At 35.3% G+C, this 23,792-nt stretch overlaps 1 protein-coding gene across 1 annotated transcript; it reads left to right on the top strand.

Annotated features, from left to right (window-relative positions):
- Positions 1–10,213: 10,213 nt before the first annotated feature.
- On the top strand, positions 10,214–11,315 carry LOC145042460 (uncharacterized). Its single transcript, XM_078990890.1, has 3 exons — positions 10,214–10,674; positions 10,787–10,938; positions 11,027–11,315. Exons 1-3 carry the CDS (start codon positions 10,356–10,358, stop codon positions 11,144–11,146), a joined length of 591 nt encoding a protein of 196 aa, XP_078847016.1. The 5' UTR covers positions 10,214–10,355; the 3' UTR covers positions 11,147–11,315.
- Positions 11,316–23,792: the final 12,477 nt, after the last annotated feature.

Raw genomic sequence — 23,792 nt, 5'->3', positions numbered from 1 at the left:
ATGTGTTTCCTTGTTAGTTTATCATCATGAACTGAAACTAAGTCATTCATAATAAATATTATTCATTCATTTTAGAACACGTATATTAAACTATAAAAAGTATAGTTTGATAAATTCATAACACTAATACATTTCCATAAAAGAGTTCATACATATTACATACATTTTAGATAAACTATAATAGGCAGAGTTTATGATACATCACTCAACACACTCGTACAAAAAGGGTACATTCATACAAGAAAGATTTATATTCACACACATTTCACGTAAATTTGTTAACCTATAGTTTGATAAATTCATAACACTAATACATTTCCATAAAGAGTTCATACATATTACATACATTTTAGATAAACTATAATAGGTATAGTTTATGATACATCACTCAACACACTCGTACAAAAAGGGTACATTCATACAAGAAAGATTTATATTCACACACATTTCACGTAAACTTGTTAACCTATATTGTGAGACTCTCTCTCTCTCTCTCTCCCCGTGCGTCCGAGTGCGGGATATAATTCCTGGTAGTTATAATCAGAATCTCCTTAAGGGAGAACGTGATACTTGTATATAGATCTATATTGGGTTTGGCACCCCACACCTTGCTGCTAGCTACAGTGGGACCTGCAGGTCTACGGGTGACAAATGTCATTTTAGTTTTCGCGACGCCTGAGAACGTCGTGGCAGGTTCACATAGTCATAGTATGATTATAGCGACTCACATAGGGATATAACAATCCATAAGTTTACAGGATTTTATTTTTAAAACCTAAATGAGTTTTATGTCGATTTAAAATCACTTTTTATCTCTATGAGTACAGATATTACTGTACACTTTTGGTTTTGGTAGTTACGACTACACATCATTTGAAACCACATTTATACTTTTAAGTATGGTCAATACTTGTTATTTCTCGGTCCTCTAATTTAGGACTACATATATATAAAGTATTAACAAACATGAGAACATACAGAAATTTCATTTAATTCAAACGCGTTCATGTCCATTTAAGCACATAACATTTTCTATTAATAAGAAAGGTTAATTATACATTTTGGTCTTTAGTCATAAGACTACATTACACAAATTTTAAAGAAAATATCGGATTTTCTGGATACATATTCTAACGCTTTTACAAGGAAAACGATTTACTTTTCTAACGAAATCTCTTATGAACTCACCAACCTTTGGGTTGACACTTTTCAAAACTACTTGTATTCTCAGGAATTCAGTGAAAACAGGAAATCAACAATGTTTTGAGGATGGGACGATAAATCGTCAAACAGTTCATTTTGTATCATAATGTAATTGATGTGAATCATGTAAACATGTGCTTTGATGTAACGTTTTCAATAATATTTTTGTTGGTTGTATTTACTTTGAGCACTATTATACTCATTGTTGTGATACTCTACATGAAGTCCTCCACCCCCGGACGTTTCCGCCATCCTTGGTTTGGGGGTGTGACATACTCTTAGGAGTTATGATATATTGCTAGGAAACATGTAATATCATAGTTTTCATTTAAAGTTGCATTGTAAGGAAAAGTTTTTCCACATTTTATAAATAAATAAAAGTTTGTTTTACTTTATTTTATAACTCATTGCAATGGCGTCTATGAAAAACTTGATGTTTGTATGTTTCTAGCAATATTGGAAATATGAATTTGATTCTTTCTTTTGTGGTAGTGTCTAAATTTACCAAATAAGGAAAGCTTCTCATCACCCAAGTTTTTAGTTGGATAGATACTTGGAATCATACAAGTTGTATAGTATGATGAATGAGAACTTTTAGCTTTGGAAAATTAAGACTAGTTCCTTGTTCACATGTATATGTGAGTTAGGTGAAGGACTAAGGGATCAAGTACACATTATTATGCACTAGTCAAAGTTCACCAAAAAATATCGATAAAACTATTCGTCATGTTTACTAAAGTTTAGTAAATATGGTTACACTTAACAATTTAAGTGTAATTCTGATACAATGGAAAATTTTCGATGTATGGCAGAACGAATGAGAAAAATCCAATTAGGCAGAAGGATAAAAGTTTCTCAAATCTAAAAAGATGGTCAAATCAAGAAGATGATTCATACCTCGTTCCAAAAACAATTCTTAGAGTCATACTCCAAGATTGTAACTTGAGTGACATATCTTAAAGAAAGGTTTATTAACACTAGTCAAATGTAAGAGTAAAAGTATCCTACTCTTGTACATTTGTAATTAGTAAGTTGTGATGTTTTGGATAAAACTAAGACCAAGTAAGACCAATTGTGTGAAGTGTTTGTCTTGATAAAGAATCCAAACTATCTCTTGAATATTTGGCAAGATAATCTTATATGTCAAGAGGACAATGGGAGTCCTATAGATCCTGAAAAGAATTTCAAGATCTAATGAAGAATAAAAACCTGTAGTTTAACACTAGCACACGATGTGAGGTTTATAACCTATCATGTTTACATATTTCTATTTATGCGTCCATTCCAGTTACAGTTGGCTTTGCATTTGAGTTCTGAGAGTTCTCAATTGGTTGTATAACAACTTGGAAGCAATGGCAGACCCTTGTGCTGCCAGGTGGCAAGAAATTAAGATTGAGTTCAGTCCATATGAGTTTGGATTTGTCATTATCCTTGTCTTGTGACTATGGTTTTGACAATTCACATGGATAAGAACACATACACCATAAAATCTAAGGGTCATAAGGTTTCTCACCGATTCATGAAAATGATGGTGAGGAAACACTTCCACCAAGTAGATTTGAAGCAGATAGCAAAGATCTAAACAACTGATACTATGATTACGGCATCGCTTTTCATAGTTCTAAAATTGTTTAGACACACATGTGAGCTATCTAAGATAAGGTGTATGATTTTGAGAAAGTCTTATCAAGGCAATCTCATCTCATAAATCTGAACTTTGGTAAGAAAGTCAGTAAAGTATTGACTTCTAGAAGTCCAACTGATTTCTGAGTACATGTAAAAGCTAGTAGGAGCATAAGTGTTATGCTAATAATCATCATGTTAGTGGGAGCATGATAATTATGATAAAGGTCGCAAGTTGGCAATATTAGTTATAGAAAACAAAAGTTTCAATTCGTGGAGTTGCAGGGGTTGAAAAGTTGTTTTGCCATAATTTAGGGAGAGGAAATTATACTTCATTTCAATTCTAAAAGCTTAGATTGAGATTTTAATCTTATTTAGTCAAGAATATATTTATGAATTTTATGTTGGTTTGGTTTAACTTAATAAAATTCTATATATTGTGTTCTTAAAATTCGATTATGATTACGGCATCCCTCTTCATAGTCAAATTTTGAGAACATGGCAAATAAAAAATATTGTAGCAAAACACTGGTCTAGAATCATGTCTTTATGTGAGACATCATGAATCGTGTCCCATTTGCTTTGGGTACAGGATCGATTGCATGTGCTATAATATTCATCATTTCTAAAATTTTCGAAATGCCTGGGGCATTAAGAATGGAAAAGGTATAGAATTGGATATGATTAAAATGATTAAGCAATTATCGAGGAAAATCTAAGGATTATCAAAGATTGGTTGCTCAGGGACAGTTGGAAGTATAGTGTTAATTTTTGGAATGACCATATTGACATATTATGAAAAAAGGTAACTTTTGTTCAGAAGTGATAGTCAAAATGGGAATGCTTCATAGGTGGAAGCTATTCAATCTATGTAAGATTAGAAAAACTTGATGCAAGAAGGATGTTTCCCATGGAATTGATCTCCATTGGAATACTCTGTAATGTCTTTTGACAAGTCTTTGTGAATATGTACATAGTCATTACAAGAGGATATGTGCATATAAGTTTAAAATCTAACAGATTTTAATAAATAATAGGAATTTGGAATTCTTACATTTTCAATAAGGATTTGGGAGTGTGAAATTAGAATCATTGAAATTGTGTTCAATTGGTTTATTTCACAAAGTAAGGATCATAGACAAACATAGAGTGCATACTTAGTGTATGGCAAAGCTATTGTTTAGAAAAACATAGTGTACATGCTTGGAGCATGGGACAACTAGTGTTTTTAATTCAAGTATTAAATTGATTAAACCGAAACAATAAATAATGAGTAATCAGTATGGTGATAAATAAAATTATTCTATTTATATTCACAGGTTTGATACCATACTAGATTCAGTTATTCTTGTGTTTCAGTTTGCATGTTTTGACTTCCAAAATAAACTACGTCATTCTTCCCGAATGATTGAGTTATTCAAACCATCCACAGTCGGCCATATGTTGGAAGTAGATATGAATCAAGACTGTCATGGGTTGGCTTGTAGAGGTCTAAGATGTTGGATAAAGTGGTGCTACAACACTCATGAGTGCTCATAAGTTCTGAGTATTGGATTCAAACCACGCTCATTGGAATCACTTCATGGATTTTATCACGAGTGATCATGAGACGATAATATCTTATATTCTTCAAACCTAGAGATATGAGTTGTTACTATGAGTTGGTTATACATTGATTGCACGAAAACGCATTGGTAACTCGATGTTATAAAACGTGCCTCTGTGTATGATTCAAAAAGTAGTAGAACAAGCCATATGAGTCGAAGTTTTTCCATTCCTTTTACCTTCGGGATAAAAGCAATATCTGTGGGCCCCTCGATGATTTAATGATGATACATGTGAGTGCTTCGCCAAACCAAGACTGATTTGATCTATTCAATCAGTCAGTCATCATGAATCGAAAATCGGGAAACAACAAATGGACAGCGAGAATGATTTATAATCCATGTCTCAGTCCATATGATATCTAGAATGGAGGAATATATGATTCCTTATCTAATGGGCAAGTCATTGACAAGATCAGAGTTCAGTTAACACGTCAGAGTTTGACAGAAGCTTTTGAGAGCTATGATTGCTAGTCGGGTTTTGAAGTCATACTCAATAATAGTTTGACTTATCTAAGTGGGAGATTGTTGGATTAATGTCTAAGTCCATAACTATAATTGGTAAGACTTGACTCGACCCGTCATACTCCATTTGGGTTGCATGGCATCGGGACCATTGGATAGACAAGATGAGGAAAAAGGATACTGGTGCTTTATATTAATATATTATAAGTTCTAATATATTAATATATATTCATATTATTTAATTGGTGTTGATCAAGAATTAATTTATAATTAATTAAGTGATCAAAAGGAACTAATTAAATATGGACTCTTAGATATATATGTGTGATGAGCCAACTTCATTTAGGTTGGGTTAAGTCTTCATGGATAGTCCATGGAGTGTTTAACCCATGGATCATATGAAATGAAGGGTCATGGGTTTAACCCTAATCTCCACACTATATAAAGATGTCCTTGGTTGGTGAAATGGTACTAGTGTGTACATAAAAGGGCAAGGCCGATTTCACTAGAGAGAACCAAAGTATCCTTATTCTCAAGGTTATTACAAGTGTTCATGGTATTGTGTGAACCATTTGGGGTGTCACACTTGGGGCACTAGGCACTCAAGCTTCATGAAGACAAGTTACATAGAAAAGGTATGTATTCTATCTATTTTATTACCCAAGTATCAAATATTGTATGCTAGATAGGGTAATACCTTGGAAAGTTCATATTTGCATGTATAATAGAGAAAACATAGATCCAAGGTATTTAGGGTTGCATGTACACCATAGGAGTGTTAGAATGCTCAAAACCCAACAGTCGTACAATCAATGCATAACCAACTCATAGGCAACAAATCATATCTCTAGGTTTGAAGACTTATATGATGTTACCATCTCACGATCACTTGAGATAAATTCCATGAGGAGATGATTTCATATCTCTCTTGTCGGGCATATTTAGTTACTTTATAATTATCATTATACTTTTAATGAGAATTTATAAGTCCTTGTCCTACCCATTCGGCTAACGACCCTCCACCGATCAAATAAGTGGTGGGTGAGACTGGACACCCATTAAGTTGTCATTTTATAGGCAACAACCTTATACCCCCCTTATAGACCGGCTTCGTGAATGGGGCGTACTAGCGGTAAGACGACTTGATCTTATATATATATATATATATATATATATATATATATATATATATATATATATATATTATTAACTTATAATATTATAAAGTATAAGAGTTGAATTTTAACTTTTAAAATTCTAAAGGTTGGAACTAAAGTTTTAATCATGACTTTACTTGTTCCAAAACATGAGGGAAAGTTTTGTAAACTTTCAAAACTTTTCATTCCTTATAACTTATGAATTAATTGAGTATTAAAAACGAAGACTCTTCATTTTATAACCCTTGTGTTCTTTTAATGATTTTTTTATTAAAGTGTGACCTTTGGTTAGGCCTGTCAAATCGGGCTGTCGTGTCGTGTTTTTGTCTGACACGACACGACAAAATTTTTTGTAACACGAACACGACATGACACGACGTCGTGTTTCTTTTCACTAACACGAAAACGAACCAATTGAAAAACGACAACACGACACGACACGACAAAGATAATATTACATAGCTATTATCTTATTTAATTCATATTTATTCATATATAACACGATAAAAACGACAAACACGAAAAGCACGACAAACACATGCTCAATCGTGTCAATGTCGTGTGGATTTGTGAACACGAACACGACACGACACGACACGACATCGTGTTTTTTAAACTTGACACGAACACGACACGAAAACGAATTCGAATTTAGATTCCGTCCCAATTTCGTTTCGTGTCGTGTATTTTTGTCGTGTCGTGTCATAAATTGAAACCCCTACCTTTGGTTTTCCATAACTTGAGGACAAGTTATGGACTCCATTAAAACACATAATGATCATGAATTAAACTACCAAGTAGGTTACAAACAATTCCTATGATCATCTAATCTTCATAAGTTCAAGAACATGAATATGAACATTTCAAGAATCATAAATTACTCATAAAACTTTTAATTTTTTATAATTGCCATTGTAAATGGATTAGTATAAACATTACACCATCTAAAACAAGTTTTAAAACACCAAACTAGTTTAGGGTAATGTTTCTAGTCCATTTCCAGCAACAAAAGTCGAAAATCTGCTGTTAGGGCCTCCTACTCATCGAGTGCATGAACCTACTCGATGAGTAGGATGAATTTTCACTTGGACTCGTCGAGTACCCCCATGGACTCGGCGATTCCACTGCTCAGACAGCAAGCATTTTCGATTTTTAACACATCTTTGCACAAATAACAAACAAACAAGCCTAGGCTCTGATACCACTGATGGGTTTTGAGCATTCTAACACTTCCTAAGTGTACACGCAACCCTAATAAACCTTGGATCTATGTTTGTATAAGATTCATGCAAAATTGATTTCCAAGGTTCATGAGCCTATCTAGCATACATGGGGAACATGTTAACTTAAATGAAAGATAGAATAACATACCTTGTTGTTGATTTTGATTCCTTGAAACCTTGTGAGCCTAGCACCCCAAGTGTGATGCCTTAGATGCTTCACACAACACCAAATGCTATGGAGTAAACTTGGAGAGAAAGTATAACACTCAAAATCGGCTCTAGCCCTCTTGTTCTACTTAGTGCCCGATTTTGGGAGATATCACATGGTTTATATAGTGTGTTGCATTAGGTAAACCCAAATGTAACATGACTCTTCATTTTCATGACCCATGGATTAATTCAATGGAGTATCCTATGGGTGGAACCCAACTTGATAATCCATGGAGTCTCTCAGCTCACTATATAAGTTATGGATGATTTATATAATCAATCCATATATTTAATTAGTTATCTTTTGATCACTTAATTAATTATAAATTAATTCTTGATCAAACTAATTAAATAATATTATTAATATATTAGAACTTATAATATATTAATAAACCATAAGTGTTATTTCTCTCATTTAGTTTATCCAATGCATGGTGCCATGAAACCCAAATTGACCATGCCGGATCGGGTCAAGTACATACTAGAAATAGTTATGGACTTAGACACCTTATCCAACAGTTTCTCTCACGGATGGCTCATAACACTGGACTCGGGGTTTGGTCAATGGAGGCTAGAAACCCTAAAGTTTAAGATGTATAATTAGGGTGTAAAATCCCGGACTTAGGGTTTCCCAAACCCAGTCCAACTCGTCGAGTTGGTCCCCTCCAACTTGTCAAGTTTGTCTTCCAAAAACATGCGTGACAACATTCCTACTCGTCGAGTTCTCACCTTGAAATCGACGAGTTACCTTATTGTTTAGATTTTCTTTCCTCATTTGGCCTTTTGGTTTCTGGGTGCTACAATCGTAGATGAGTTAATCGTGTGTATAGTGTGCTAGTTACATGTGTTATTTATAGTGTAATGCTAATAACAAGAAGTCCAATAATTTGTGGATCCTCTGAGAATCAACATATGAACGTTGTTTGACTTGGTATTCCAAGTCTTTTGACCGATTAAGACGATTATCTGTCGAGAATAAGTCTTTCATTGACTAATTATGCACATGTGTCAATAGGAAAAGAGATTATAACTGTTGTAGGTGTTAGCAAATAATGATAATAATAATAGTTGGGATCTTAAAATGGTTTAGGATCCTGAGTGCTCTTTGAGATCCGGGATCCTAAAAGGATTGAGGATCTCGCCCCTAACAGGGACCAAACATGTAATTTACGTAGACCACATGGACTACTTTAGTAATTTGCTCTCTCTCTCTCTCTCTCTCTCTATATATATATATATATATATATATATATATATATATATATATATATATATATATATATATATGTATGTGTGTGTGTGTGTTTATAAGAATGTATTAGTTTTTATAATTATTTTGCAATAAAACTCTGAATAAGTGAATTAATTAGTTTATTAAATTGTGAACATAATATTTATGTTGTTAATCAATGATTTTATATAGAGATCTAATATGGAATGAATGATGGTTATTACGGTGGCAAAGGTGGTTGGTGGTGGTGTGTGGTAGTAGTTAGTATTGATAGAGTATGGGTTTGACTTTTTTGAATGCGTAAATTGGTATCTAATTGATAGTATTCTGTTGTGATATTTATTTATTAAACTAAAAATAAATTGTATTAAATTGTATATTTTATGTAAATTTTTTGTTAAAATATCAATAAATGTATGTATGAAAATATTAAACCGTCTATTATTGAATTAATATGTTTATTAAGTATTTTAAACTATGAATACGTCATATAAACGATATATTTTTTTTAGAGAAATCCACTATTTAAAAAGATAATTGAATTTGTCAATGCATAATTTTATTTTATTTTTATTAATGAATTTCATATATTTGACGGTTAAAATGAAATGGTATGTATTAAAGTATTGCTAAAGTAATAAGAGCTACAAAGTTCTATTAAACTATGAATACGATAAAAAAAAACGCTACAAAATTTAAATTTAGTCCAACAGTTAGGGGTGACAAATCGGGCCATCGTGTTGTGTTTTTATCTGAAACGACATGATAATGTTTTTTGTAACACGAACACGACACAACACGATGTCGTGTTTTTTTCAACTAACACGATAACGAACCGATTAAAAAAACAACAAACACAACACGACACGAAAAAAATGACTGAATAAAACAATTAATTTTTTTTTAATTAATACATAAGCATAGATAACACGACAAACACAACAAACATGACTGAAAAATGCTAAATCATGTCAATTTAGTGTCGAATTTTGAACACGAACACGACACGACACGACATTGTATTTTTTATATTTGACACGAATACGACACAAGCACGAATTCGAATTTCAGTTTCGTCCCAATTTCGTTTCATTTCGTTATTTTTGTCGTGTCATGTCATCAATTGTCACCTCCTACCCTACCAACAATAGTCTGAATTAGTCCGATGATCCTTTGGTGGTCTAGCCATTCGTTACAACTAGTTGGAAAGTATGTTGCGGAGGAACCATGAATTTTGATATAAGGGTACAAACATTATCAATATATATTATATGTAATTATCCAATATCGGACATTAAAAAAACATGTTATAATTCTTTTGTTGGGGTAAATAATATGAAAAATGTTTATAAATAATATTATATATATATATATAAAATAATTTTTTAAGATACTATAATACAAACTTTATCAATATATATTATACCAATCGTACGCCACCGAAAATATGAAATGGAAAATGTGTTTTATATAATATTAATATTTTTGTACCGGTGTGAGAGAGAGACTCTGTGTGGCGAATGAGAGTATAAGAATTATAGAATGGGAAGAGTGGTATATATAAAGAGACTGGTGTGGTGTATAATATCCCTTCCTTCACCTATTCGCCATTATCCATCATCTCCTTTGACCACCAGCCATGGGCAACTGCCAAGCCGTCGATAATGCAAGTCTCGTATTACAAACCCGAAACGGTAGAGCTGAGAGGTTCTACTCACCCATCTCTGCCGCCGAGATCATGAAGCTCCACCCTGGTCACTGTGTCGCCCTCCTCCTCACCACCACCTTCTACTCCTCCCCTCCTTCATCTTCCTCCGACGTCGACCACCACCACCATCGACATCCCAACAACAACCCTGCAAACACCAATCAACCTCTTCGTGTTACTCGCATCAAGCTTCTCCGTCCCACCGACAATCTAGTCCTTGGCCATGCTTACAGACTCATCACGAACCAAGGTTGCTTTATGTTTATGTTTATGTTTAATTTCTTCTTTTTCGTTCGATTTGAGGAAGTTATATGTTTATCACAAGCTAATTCATTACTTAATACCCTTGTTTGATTCTGCAGAAGTGATGAAAGGATTAAAGGCAAAGAAAAATGGAAAATTGGATAACATTAAGGATTTTTTGCCGCCGGAGTCTGCCGGAAAAACCTCAGCAAATTCAGATTCCGAAGCAGCATCCACAAGATCTAATCAATCGGGGAAATCCCACCAACAGGTCTAAAATAGTTTCTAGTTACTCTCTTTATGGGTAACCTAATTTTATGAAAAAGTAGCTCATAGATTCAACTGGGTTAATTATGTAGATGAGGAAACCAGATAAACATCGGCAGAGGACGGCGGGTCCGGCGATCTCTGCATCCACCGGAATCAAACCAAGAGGGTGGCATCCATCATTAAACAGCATCTCAGAGGCAACAAGCTAGCTTAAGTAGCTATGTTCATATAAATTTTAATTTCTTTTCCGTAGAGTTCTTGTGGGAAGATGGAGATTGCATTTGGAGGCATGATGAATGATGCAATTTCTTGAAAAATGAGATTTTGTTTTAAATTGTTATAATGATTTTGTTGTGTTTCAAGAAATGCTTTCCTTCATTCTTTGTTTCCGTTGAACATGCAATCCTCTCCGCCTTTGTAATTATTACTCCTCTTGTCTACTTTTACCAATGATCATCCATGGTCAATCTTGCCAAATGCTTTTCACTGATTTTTGTTATGAAAAGGGGTAAAAGAATATAAAAAGTATATGATCAATCATTAATATTGATATTTTATAAATAAAATAGAACAATTTTATATCGTAGAAAAAACTCCAATAAAATCTTAATATTTTTTGTTAGTTTACGGTTTAATATTAAATTCTTAATTTTTATTTTTTAAACAAGAAATTTTTTATTATTTTATATTTAGCTCAAATTAACGAAACAGTTCATATTTTTCTCAACCAAAAATATCAGTTTATTATATAAAATTAGATAATCTAATCTTTTATATTCAAAAATAAATATCAAGATTAAACCGTAATTTAACCGAAAATATTATGACTTTATTGAAGATTTATCTACAATGCAATGGATAAGTCTACTATTATTCGTTGCAACCACTAGCTTAGTATAGTAACTTTAAATCAATTTAAAGCACGAAAGATTTTGAATTAAATAAAAGCCATGTTAAAATTGATTGAGAGTGAGATAATTCTAATTAATTTTTGAGTAGTTTAAAGCAATGTTGGAAATTATTGAGAATGTCTAATAAATTTGATAAACCAAATAGTTAATGAATATATAATATGGTGTTAAAAGTATATATGTATATTAGTTTATAGTGATGAGGATATTTGAAAGAATATTATTGGGAGTTAAAAGGAAGAATAGCGCATGAATGATGAGGTGGAGTTAATCATGGCATTCCAACGTTGTAATCATAAATATTCTTTCCTACAACTTCATGTCCCACAAATTAATGTCCATTCTCTTTTGGGCGACGATAGATTTTGGTATTATAAGCGGAAATGTAACACACACATTAACATATTATTAGTTAATAATCACCGTTAAAAAAAAGTTAATAATAAGAAAATTACTATGTTCATTTCAAGTTTATTAACAAAATCTATATTTTTAATATATACAAAAAAACCTTTATATATATATATATATATATATATATATATATATATATATATATATATATATATATATATATATATATATATATATATATATATATATATATATAGAGTAAATTACACGAATGGTCCCTATGGTTTGGGTTAATTTGCACGTCTGATCCCTAACTTACTTTTTTAACTCGGAAGGTCCTTACTGTTTGTTTTTGTTACGTATTTGATCCCTTCTATTTGTTTTTGTTACGCGTTTGGTCCCTATCTTACCTAAAAAGACTATTATTTGATTAAGGAAAGATGATGGGATAGGTAGGGTAAGGTGAGTGGAGTGGGGTTAGGAGTGTGTTTATTTAAATAAATTAAAAAATCAAGGGTAAAATAGACTTTTTAGGTAAGATAGAGACCAAGCGTGTAACAAAAACAAACAGTAGGGACCTTCCGAGTTAAAAAAATAAGTTAGGGACCAAACGTGCAAATTACCCTAAACCATAGGGACCATTCGTGTAATTTACTCATATATATATATATATATATATATATATATATATATATATATATATATATATATATATATATATATATATATATATATATATATATATATATATATATATATATAAAGAACCATAATTATTGGTTCTTCAAGGAAACAATTTTTTTTTTTCAATTTCTAGAGTTTATTATTTATCGAAAAAAAATATCTAAATTCATATATTAACATTATGAATGTGAAAAATATTTTTCGGATTCACCGCGTGAATCCGGATTCACATTGTGAATTTTACGTAAAAAAAATCGAATTTGATATCATTGGAAAAAGAATAAAAAGTTATGAATTTCTGTATTTTTAGTTTTTTTTTTTTTTTTGATAAAAAATAAGGTCTAAAAGTTGAAAAAAAAAATTGGTTCCTTGGTTCCTTGGTTAATTATGGTTCTCTATTGAACCTCACCATATATATATATATATATATATATATATATATATATATATATATATACTATCTTATAAAAGAAATCTCACTATTTCTAAAAATAGATTGAATATAATAATATTATTTTTCTTAAGACGTTCAAATCATTAAGCTAATAGTACAAGTAGTCATCAATAAAATAATATTAAATTTTAACCTGTCTTTTGAATCTTTATATTTCTCAACAAATTTTATCTCCTTCCTTAAATTTCGGATAATTCAAAATTTGAAACCATCAGGAAATACATGTTGATTCAAATATCCCTCCTGCAGATGACTCTTTCTTAACAAGTTTTTATTTTAATCCTTACTTGTAAATGATTTCATCATTTTTAACTTTTTGTATTTTTATCTTATAAATATATTGGGTGAAGGCTTTATTATATCATGTTTGTTGCTAAAAAGGTTTTTACTATGTTTCTTTAATGTGTTGCCTTTGCAGGTTCAAAGAACTCAACCAAGAGGGTCAGTTAGAACATTGTATTATCATTAGTTTGTATATTTTGGCATCTTACTTTTGCAATAAAGAATGGTTAAACACAAGATTTGACATGACTAAGGTAGTTTGTATATTTTTCATCTTGTTTAGTCTAAAAATGAAACATTTTTCATCATTGGTCCTTATCATATCAAGTTTCATCACATTAACTTCCTGATTACGATGATTATTGTCCTTATTATAAGGATCTATATAGATGTTGTTCAATATTTTAAGGCTTCGAGAACCTAAATCAATATGAATCCTTGAATTACATACCATCGTTGAAAATGTTTTAATTTGTGACCAAACTTGGTAAGTTGAAACCTGAATATTTTGGCCTTCTCAAAGGCCTATTTATCAACTTTTGAATCACAACACCTGATATTTTAAAGGTTTATTTTTATAAACTAGTATTTATATATTTTAGCATTTTACTTAGTAGGACATTAAATTAATAAAGGAATTAAGGAAAATGGAAAAAAAAAAAAAAAAAAAAAAAAAAAAAAAGAGGACGATAAACAGTACGAGTGGTTTGGGTATGTATAAATGGAAGTAATAACCATTTAGGGGGTGTTTGGCAAAAAAAGCTTATTGCTTATTAGTTTATTAGCTTATAAGTTAATAAGTAAGTGTAGGGTAACTTATGAAAAACTGACGTATTAGAGGTTCCCCACCGGAATAAGTTATTTTAATCCAAACACTTTTTTAACTTATAGTGATGTGGAACCTAATAAGTTGTTTTAAAAAAAAAGCTTAGTCAAACACGCCATTAATATGTTATGGTAATGCTCTTGAAAAATAGATGTCATTTAATATTCATTTCGCGAAGTGAACGCAAAATGATTTTAACTCTAAAGAGATCAAGTTATTCGCCGCCCGCCGCTTTGCGCGGGTAGACGGCTAGTATATATATAAGGTGAGGTTTAATAGAGAACCATAATTAACCAAAGAACCGATTTTTTTTTCAACTTTTAGACCTTATTTTTTATATATATAAAAAAAAAAAAAAACAGAAATTCATAACTTTTTATTCTTTTTCCAATGATATCAAATTCGATTTTTTTTCCAATGATAACTTTATATATATATATATATATATATATATATATATATATATATATATATATAATATGATTACTTGAATTCTCTCTTTGTTTTTGTTTATACGGAAAGAACTTATATATTAAATTCAGAAAAACAAAAGAAAAATTAATCAATTTTATTAATTAATATTCCAAAAGAGACAAAGAAAAGAAATGTTCGAAAATGCCACCAAGTTCGCAGGTTTGTGAAATGGGCCAGAATCGGCAAAATGGTTTTGGGCCTTTGAAACGGGTCGATCGTGTTCTTAAAAAAATTGCTTTTCTACATTTTTCTTTTATTTTAATTTCGTAGTTGAAAAGGATGATAACTCATCCTAACCAGATAATGTCTGAGCTATTCGGTTTGATAAACTAATTTATTATAAATTGTTTGGTTCGAGTTCGATTAATTTTATGTTTACTCAGGTTATTAGACTAATGTTTATAAACTTTGTGGTCCCACTTTTACTCATTTGACTTAAGTTGCGCTCTTTATTTGCTAAATTTTCCAAGTATTAAGAAAAAAATGTTTTATTAGCATAATCTATTATTAAAGACAATATATTCACAGTCTATTTTAAATTATGATGAACCTTTTTGGTGTTCTAAAATATAAACCACTTTGATGTGTAATTCTCATATACACTTTGGTGGAGTACAAAGATTACGTTTGTATATTGTTCAAACTTATATTTGTACATTTATTTTTATGTTTATTTAGAGTGTGTGTGCGAATAATATGATAAAAGAATGATAAAATATAATAATTTTGTTTATCTTATATCATTCTTTTTAAAATCAAGATTGTGCCATTCGAGCATAGATCTGATTCTGATAGATATGTAAGCTTGCGAGTCAAACTTTCCCACCCATCCTGCATGTCATCGTCATACTTCCCTTTTTTTTTTTTTTTTTCTCCTTTTTCGTTTTTCATTCCAAACTTTGAGTTATTAATGACAAAATCCCTCTCTTTCTTCTAAATGAAATTTTTTTTTATGTTTTAACAACACTTTTTTTTTCATGATTTGATTTCACCAAAATAATTGGCAATCATTTTTTTTTCGCAAGAGTAAACGACGTCATATTGAAATGTGGTGGTCCTAGTGAGTGGTGAACTCATTTGATGTTTTTATAGATAGGTGACATTTTGTAAACATCTTGACAATTTCAGTAACGTCTGATTTTATCCATAAAAATAATTATATTTTTTGCATACAAGATAAGCGAACTGAATGAACATGATATAGAATAAGACAATTTCTTGTTTACGATATATAATTTAAAGTTCAATATTTTAACGGTATATGTCACCCACTACTTGCTCTTCATCTATTACTTCACATAGTAAAGAAAAGAAGATGGCGACCACACTTGAACTCGAGAGCTATCTTCACAATTTTAGTTCTTAGCATTTTATGTCCACCATCTCATTTGCTCTTCTCCATCTAATACTTTAAGGTTTATATTTTCATTTATTATTTTTGTCACATGAGGATTTGCGTCCGAAATACATATAGTATATTTGTAAAAGAGGGGGCTTGAATACAAGTATAGACTTTTCTAAAAGAAAAAAAAAAATCAAAGCATAAACACAAACAAAATAAGAAATAACAATATAATTTGAGCTTTTTGGTTTATATAAATTAAAAACTAACTAATAGGTGATTCGGCCCAAAACCATTTTTTTTTTAAAACAAAAATAGGACCAAAAGTGTCAAGTTCAACAAAATCTAGGGGCATTCATGTAAATTAAGCCATTTCCCTAAAAAAAACTTTAAGATATATAAAAAAATGGACAAAAAATGTCAAATTCAACAAAACCTAAACACCATTTATGTAAAATAAGTCAATTCTCTCACACGAAACACTACAGAAAAATTTAATATGTATAACAAAATAAAAATAGACCAAAAGAGTCAAATTCAACAATCCTTTGTGTAAAATTAAAAAACGGGAATCGTTTAAAGCAAAAGCGGAGCCAGAGAATTGAGCCAAAAAAGTCAAAAAAAAAAAAAGGTTAGGGAAAAAATGGAACAGATAAAACATTTGAGGCAAAAGAGTAAAAAAAAAGCTATAAATTTACTGTTCTTAACCTTGTATCCTTTAAATATGTATATAAATGTGTGATGCAAAAAGCAAACATATAAGGCTATATGGTATGGTGAAGTTTTTACACCTAGAATCCTAAGTGAAGAGGTATTTCCACGCGTAAACACTACCCCAGATACTAGTAGGTGTCAATGGAGCGCTTAATTCGAATTATATGTATGGTTCTTTTGGGTTATAGCATTTAAATTAGATCAACAATGCGACCGTTTATTCTATTCGCGGGCCATGTGTGACCATGATATCGTAGGGCTTGCATTGGTAATAACTTGTTCTGTGAAAGGAATTGGGTGTGGTGAGATTATGGCATTGTTACATGGTTTGCGTTGAGAGGTACACTGATTAGGTCCCTGTAAGGCGATGGAATGAGGTGAGTATCTTTAAGCCCCCGAAGTGTTGGACGAATAATGTCATGTCGACAAGATCGGTGTGATTTCAGGAACATTCTAGACATGGGCTGAGGGAGAGGTAAGGCATTCCTAACTCATGTTGTAGGCTCAAAGGCAATCCAGAACTATAATGAGGACCTTGTAGAGGTATTCCAGTCATAGGCTGTAGGCCCAGTGATCATGATTGTTTATTTCTTTTGCTTATGGTACTTTTAGTGTTGGCGCGTTGATGGAAGCCGGGAGTCTCACAAATTAGCTGATTTGGATAAAGGGAATAGTTAAGGGTTGTTAGGAGTATCAATTGTGTATCAGAAAGTCTCTGGGGAATGTGTGCATTATAAATCCTATATTTTCGCAAGCTATTATTAGGGTTTTGATTATCAAGGTTAAGAATCAGTTATGAAGTCTCAAGTCATAAAGTTCTTTGTGAATGTTTCGAATGAATTGCCATGTGGGGGTGCACTTGAGTTGATAAGGATTGGAGGTAAATTTGAAAATTCTCGAAATTCTCACTTTTGCTCATAGGAACAGTGGTTTGAAATGGCATGTTAAGGAATCAAGGGTTCATTCGAGGCTTTTGGTGCATCTTATGGACTTGGAATTGGTGGAAATTCTCTATTGATATGTTTGAGTCCTTTTCTGCATGTTGGTAACAATTATACTCAAAGGTAAGGGGTGGATTCAATGAATGGATGAATGTTAGTCCTGGATTATAGGTTCTGAAATTTAGATCTGATGGGTTTCTGGCCTCGAGAAGCATATTGATAGAGTTGATTCGGTGTTGTAGCCTTGAGAGCCCCCGACTTTGTGGATCTCTTCATACATTCGGTCTTAACCAGGAAGTTGTGGAATATGTTGGCGTTGTTTGTGCCTCTCTTCAGTGGTGATCTAGCTAAGGCTCCTTTTTGGAGTTGCCTTGTTTTTGGATGAAGGGTTCAATAACAGAGAATGGTCATGAGTCTTGATTCCCCGGTGGAATCAACAAGATAAATCAGGGTCGAAAGGGGTTCCGTACGCTTTGGATTGGAAAGAGATGCCATAATAGCTGTGTTTCGAGATAGTTTTGCTTGCTTTAGATTCAGTCGAAGTATTAGATTTCCAAAGTTGGCAAAACTGTGATGGTTTGCTTCAGTGGTAATTAGCTGGCCAAGGATTCATGATTGGTCGAGGTGTGGTATTTTCACTAAGATTAGCTCAAGGATAGAATGGGAAGGCAGCTACCTGGATGAGCCGATTTTTAGTTTAGATCAGGTTCTAAGGAGGGTCGTCTGAGTGTTCTGAGGTGGAGGTGTGGGACACTACCCTGGGTTAGTTGTTGCAGTAAACTTCAATGATGAGATCTAAGTCAAGTGGGGAGAATTGTAACATCTGGTTTTAAGGCACTTTCATTGTTGGCCCTTATATTGAGATTTATTGCAATTTGGACCCTAAGTATAAGAAAGAGTGCAAAGAAGGCCCTAGTGGCATTTTCATAATTTTGGAGATTGCGGAGTACGCCGTGTGTACGTGTAAACATTGAGCGTACTAGGGCGTGACCTAGTATGCAGGGAATACATGTGTATGCAGGGGGTACATACCAGGCATGCAAACCCTAATTTTTAGGGTTTGGCTCATATTTAAACCCCATTATAGCCTCATTTCATCAGCCTCCATCCTATTGAAACATTTTTGCAACCCTAATCCATCTTGTGAAGCATTTCTAAGCTTGAATATGTGTGTTTTATGCCCTTGAAGAAGAAGGAAGGAAAAAGAGACCCCGTTGGAGGAGTGGAGCTCTTTAGATCCAGGATCACACCACCTTTTGGTACCATTTTGAGGTATCAAGTTTTGAACTTGGTGAAGTTTCATTTAAATCCTGTGTTGGAATGGTTTTTGGTCCTTTTGTCCCAAATATGGAGATTCATGAACATAGCATGTTCTTGAACCATTAAGCTATCCTTTCAGACCCTTGGAAGGGTCTTGAGTCATAAAAATGGGATCCAAGTAGATGGTTGTGTTCCATGCATTCTCTAAAGGGTCTTAATGTGTAACACCCGAAAAATACACCCAATTTAAATTTTTCAAACCAACCTGATTTTCATTAAAATGTTTACAAAAAGGTTTTCAATACAAGTCATTTGAGTATTCCCAGAATCACATTGCTACAAAATCATGAGGAGCGGTACGATCGCGCCTTCGCCTTGCCACAGTCTCCTGAAGAACCTGAAAAACATTAAACCACAACTGTAAGCCCGAAAGCTTAGTGAGATACCCCCAAAATACCAACCACGTATACGCCCTTCCAGACTACGACCTTCCGGTCCAAAACATATAAAACATACATAACATAACAGAACATAGAACAGCCATGCATATCGGGTCTACCGTGTGACTGGTCCGCCGTATCGGGCCTTCAGTCCAACGGATCCATCCTCCAGGTCTAGTCATGTCCTTCGAGTCTACAGTGGGATTGGTCCGCCCGCATCGGGCCTTCAACCCACCTGGTCCACTCTCCGAGTCTACAGTGGGATTGGTCCGCCCGCATGGGGCCTTCAACCCACCTGGTCCACTCTCCAAGTCTACAGTGTGACTGGTCCGCCCGCATCGGGCCTTCAGTCGGCCTGGTCCACTCTCCGAGCCTCGGCACGTCTGGTCCGCCCTTGTGGGGCCTACAACCTATCCGGACCGCTCGCTGGGCCTTCGGAACAACCGGTCCGCCCTGGGTATCTTGGCCTACAGCACAAAGCAGGACCCGCCTCAACCCATCTCCAGTCCAAACCACCATGTGCACAAAACATACATTCATATAACAGTCATAGTCAACAAACCGAGCAAGCAGATCACATAGCATATCATTACCCTAACCGGGTTAGCGACCTAACCGGTCACTAGCATAGCATCACTCTGTATATCGGGAAAACTGACCTTAGCAAGGCCTCCTAGCATGTACCATCCTAGCTACCAGGATGCAGACACATCAAACAATAACATAATAACCATAACCGAATCTCAATACAATAAAGGGCCGGCCTTGGTGCCTTAGACCCTGTTGATATAGTGAGGATAACTCACCTCGAAACTGCCGGCTGAAAAGATAAGATCCCGCTGCTCCGAACTCTGGCACGAACTCCTTCACTAAACATCAAAACATACAACTCAATAAATACTCTTAATTACCAAAATACCCCTGGAAGACAACTGGTCAACCTTGGACGAGTCAAAGTCAACCCCTGTCTGACCCTACTCGCCGAGTCATCCCAATGACTCGCCGAGTCCTTATGCTCAGAACTTCCCTCAATTAGCGACCCAACTCGCCGAGTCACCCCAAGACTCGTCGAGTCCAACAACTCTGAGTCCACTCGCACCCAACTCACCGAGTCATCCCTTGACTCACCGATTCATCGACTCAACCAGAAATATTGGGACTTCCTCGACAAGACTCGCCGAGTCCAAATGGACTCGTCGAGTCCAAGGCCATCTTCAACCTACTCACCGAGTTGTTCTTCCAACTCGTCGAGTCCCGGGCCATCTTCAAGCAACTTGTCGAGTCCACCCATGTGACTCGTCGAGTACCACCTATCTGAATCCATACAGAAGCATCTCAGGCCATGCAATTGATCCAAAACATAGATCCAACCTCCTACAATCCATCCATCACGTAAAATGGCAAACTTTACGTGAATCTAATGAGATTTAAGCCATATTCACCTTAAAACCAAGGTTTGGGACATGGTGGCTTCACTAAGCACACAACACAGGAACTTTAATGCACTCTAGGCCTTCAATATTCCAGATCTGAGGTAGCAACCTCAGATCTATTCTCCAAACTCCAAAACATTCCAAGACATACTCCCCACAAACCCCAAAATGAAGAAACTAGGAATGCACAGCCTAAGGACGAAGATATTACCTCCAAAAGATGCCTCAATAGCAGTCAAACTCGAATCCAAGCAAAGCCCTTTGATCCAAGCCACTTCTCCTTCAAGATCTCTTCAAACAACACCTCTCCAAGCTCTAATTTGCTCCACAAATGATCTCTCCACGTATTTAAGGTTTCTGGAACTCAAGGGGGGAATAAGGGAGGCTGTGGAGGAGTATAATGCTCTTTATATAGGGCTCAACCCCGGAATTTAGGGTTTTCTCCATACAGCACCTACTCGCCGAGTCCATCTAGGGACTCGCCGAGTAGGCCACTTGACACGCGACCATGACCGCGACCTGACTCGCCGAGTCATCCATGGACTCGCCGAGTCATCCTCTAAAACTTACACTTTCAGCCCCTCAACTCTACTCTTGCGATTCCGGGACGTTACAATTCTCTCCCACTTAAATTAGGCTTCGTCCTCGAAGCCTTCGGCATCTCATCTTCAAATTACTTCCCACGACGCACCACTTGACCTTGACCGAACCAAGTCCCTCAAGGTACAACCATAGAACTAGAAGCTCACTTCTCCTTCCATACGGTGTCCCCACCACCTACTCAAACCGGGCACCAACTGTACCCTCCGATAACCACACTCAACAACCGAGAATTACCCATGATGCCTTACTGCTCCAATTCTCATCCTTCACTTGACTCATATGGCTATAAAGCCACGGACCATCGGATTCCCGATCCGAATTCCACTCTATCCATCCCATGACGACCGAAAGACCCATTCTTCCATTTCGGAGCAACTCCCCCGAGTTCTCCTCTCGCAATCACACACACATGCTGATCTTGCTCTAGCACCCTCAGGTTGGAAAAACTGGTACACTGATGATATCCTCGAACATCCTTCCAGGATGAACCGCTAAAACCTAGCCAAAACCCTGATCAGAATCGCACCGAGAGTCTAAGACTCTCCCTCTGTACCCCTTCCGAACCCCTCTCCCTGGCTCTACACCGCGGTATTCCCTCCGCGCCCAAAGCATCATATCAAGACGAATGAGCTTTTATTCTACCGCCGCAACACGCTACTCAAAGACCATCAACAGACCACTCCAATCATAACTCTTCACTGCCGCTTTCACTTCCGTGAATTCGCACTCCCTTTTGGGATTTCATTCCTCCCTCTTTCCTTACCAAGGAAACCGCTTATCCGCCCAGTCACCATGGCAGGCACTATGGTGTTCATCCCACGCTGCACCACCTCCTTAAAGCGTACTCAACATCCATGCATCACCACTACTCTGACTCTCATCACAGGGACTCTCAGCCCATGCACTACCTTCACTGCTCAAGATTGCTACCCGGGGCCAGACCTCCCAATGTAATCACACTGCAACCTACGCAACCCATAACCTTAATCCGATCCAACAATACTCGCAGAGTCTTCAGCATGACTGGACCGCCTCCCCAGGCCTTCAGCCAATTTGGACCACTCTCAGAACCTTCAGCCAATCTGACTGGACCGTCCTCCGAGCCTTCGGTCTGACTGGTACGCCTACCAGCTTACAGTCTATCCGGACCGCTCAACTAGCATTCATCACTCCGAACCATCCCTTCGGGAAATCTTCCCGCACATACCGTTCTAGCCCTCTAGGGGTTCCGAACTCTATCTCCATCATACATGCTCGATCCCGGCCTGCTCCCATGCCTTCCTCAATCAACTGCTCTAGGTCTGTATTCCGCCCCGCACACCTGTTACTCACTCATACGAGCCTGCTCTCGACTAATAGAAATGCCGCTGAATTTTCCAAGCAGCTAAACAACCTCTCAGGCCCAACAATCATCCGGAAAATTTCCAATTCTCCCCCACTTAAGACACTGACAGTTAATCACCGATCGCCATCACCGATCTCCCCAAGCAACCTTGCAGGAATCGACACCTGCACTCAAAAATGTTTTTTTTTCACCAGCACCAACAAATTTCATACAATCATGTTCCCATGCTGCACAACCTGCTCGAAAGGAACCCAATCTTCAACTATCAATTCCTCAGACTACAGAATCTAACTGGCCTTCAAATCAACGCCGCATCCGCCACCAATCCTCACAAAGATAATCAACGATAGCTCGAAGTACAAATCCATAACCATAGCGATCCTTCAGGGAACAAAAGATACCAAAACGAAATCTCGATCACAACTCGCCAAACCCTCAAGGAACAACGGATGCCACACGAAAACCCGACACGCAGTTCAACGAAACCAACAGATAACAATACTCCACAACAATCATAAATAATCAAACATCAGAAAGAAACATACCCGCAGCAGCAAGCTGAAAAAACACGACCCTAAACCCTTGGGGGCTCAGCTCCACCCTGATCTCCACCTGTGATCCTCAATGTAGCCGGTGCTGGAGCCTGCACCAGTCCTGTAGCAAACCGTGGACAGTTGACCTTCAAATGTCCAACCTGATGACAATGATAGCATATCCTCAAATCCCGAACTGGCACTGACTGCCAACAATCCCTCGCATAGTGTCCCTCCTTTCCGCACTTGCGACACGCTC

This window comes from Lactuca saligna, chromosome 4 (assembly GCF_052625555.1).
Source record: "Lactuca saligna cultivar CGN05327 chromosome 4, ASM5262555v1, whole genome shotgun sequence".
Lineage (NCBI taxonomy): Eukaryota > Viridiplantae > Streptophyta > Magnoliopsida > Asterales > Asteraceae > Lactuca > Lactuca saligna.
The sequence above is the reverse complement of the archived record's forward strand: the minus strand, read 5'-3'. Positions and strand labels throughout refer to the sequence as shown.

Excerpts from the sequence above, each read along its gene's own strand:
- LOC145042460 (XM_078990890.1), top strand. The coding sequence starts at position 10,356 with ATGGGCAACTGCCAAGCCGTCGATAATGCAAGTCTCGTATTACAAACC. Across the intron at positions 10,675-10,786 it reads CAGACTCATCACGAACCAAG|AAGTGATGAAAGGATTAAAG; the intron begins GTTGCTTTATGT and ends TTGATTCTGCAG. Across the intron at positions 10,939-11,026 it reads CGGGGAAATCCCACCAACAG|ATGAGGAAACCAGATAAACA; the intron begins GTCTAAAATAGT and ends TTAATTATGTAG.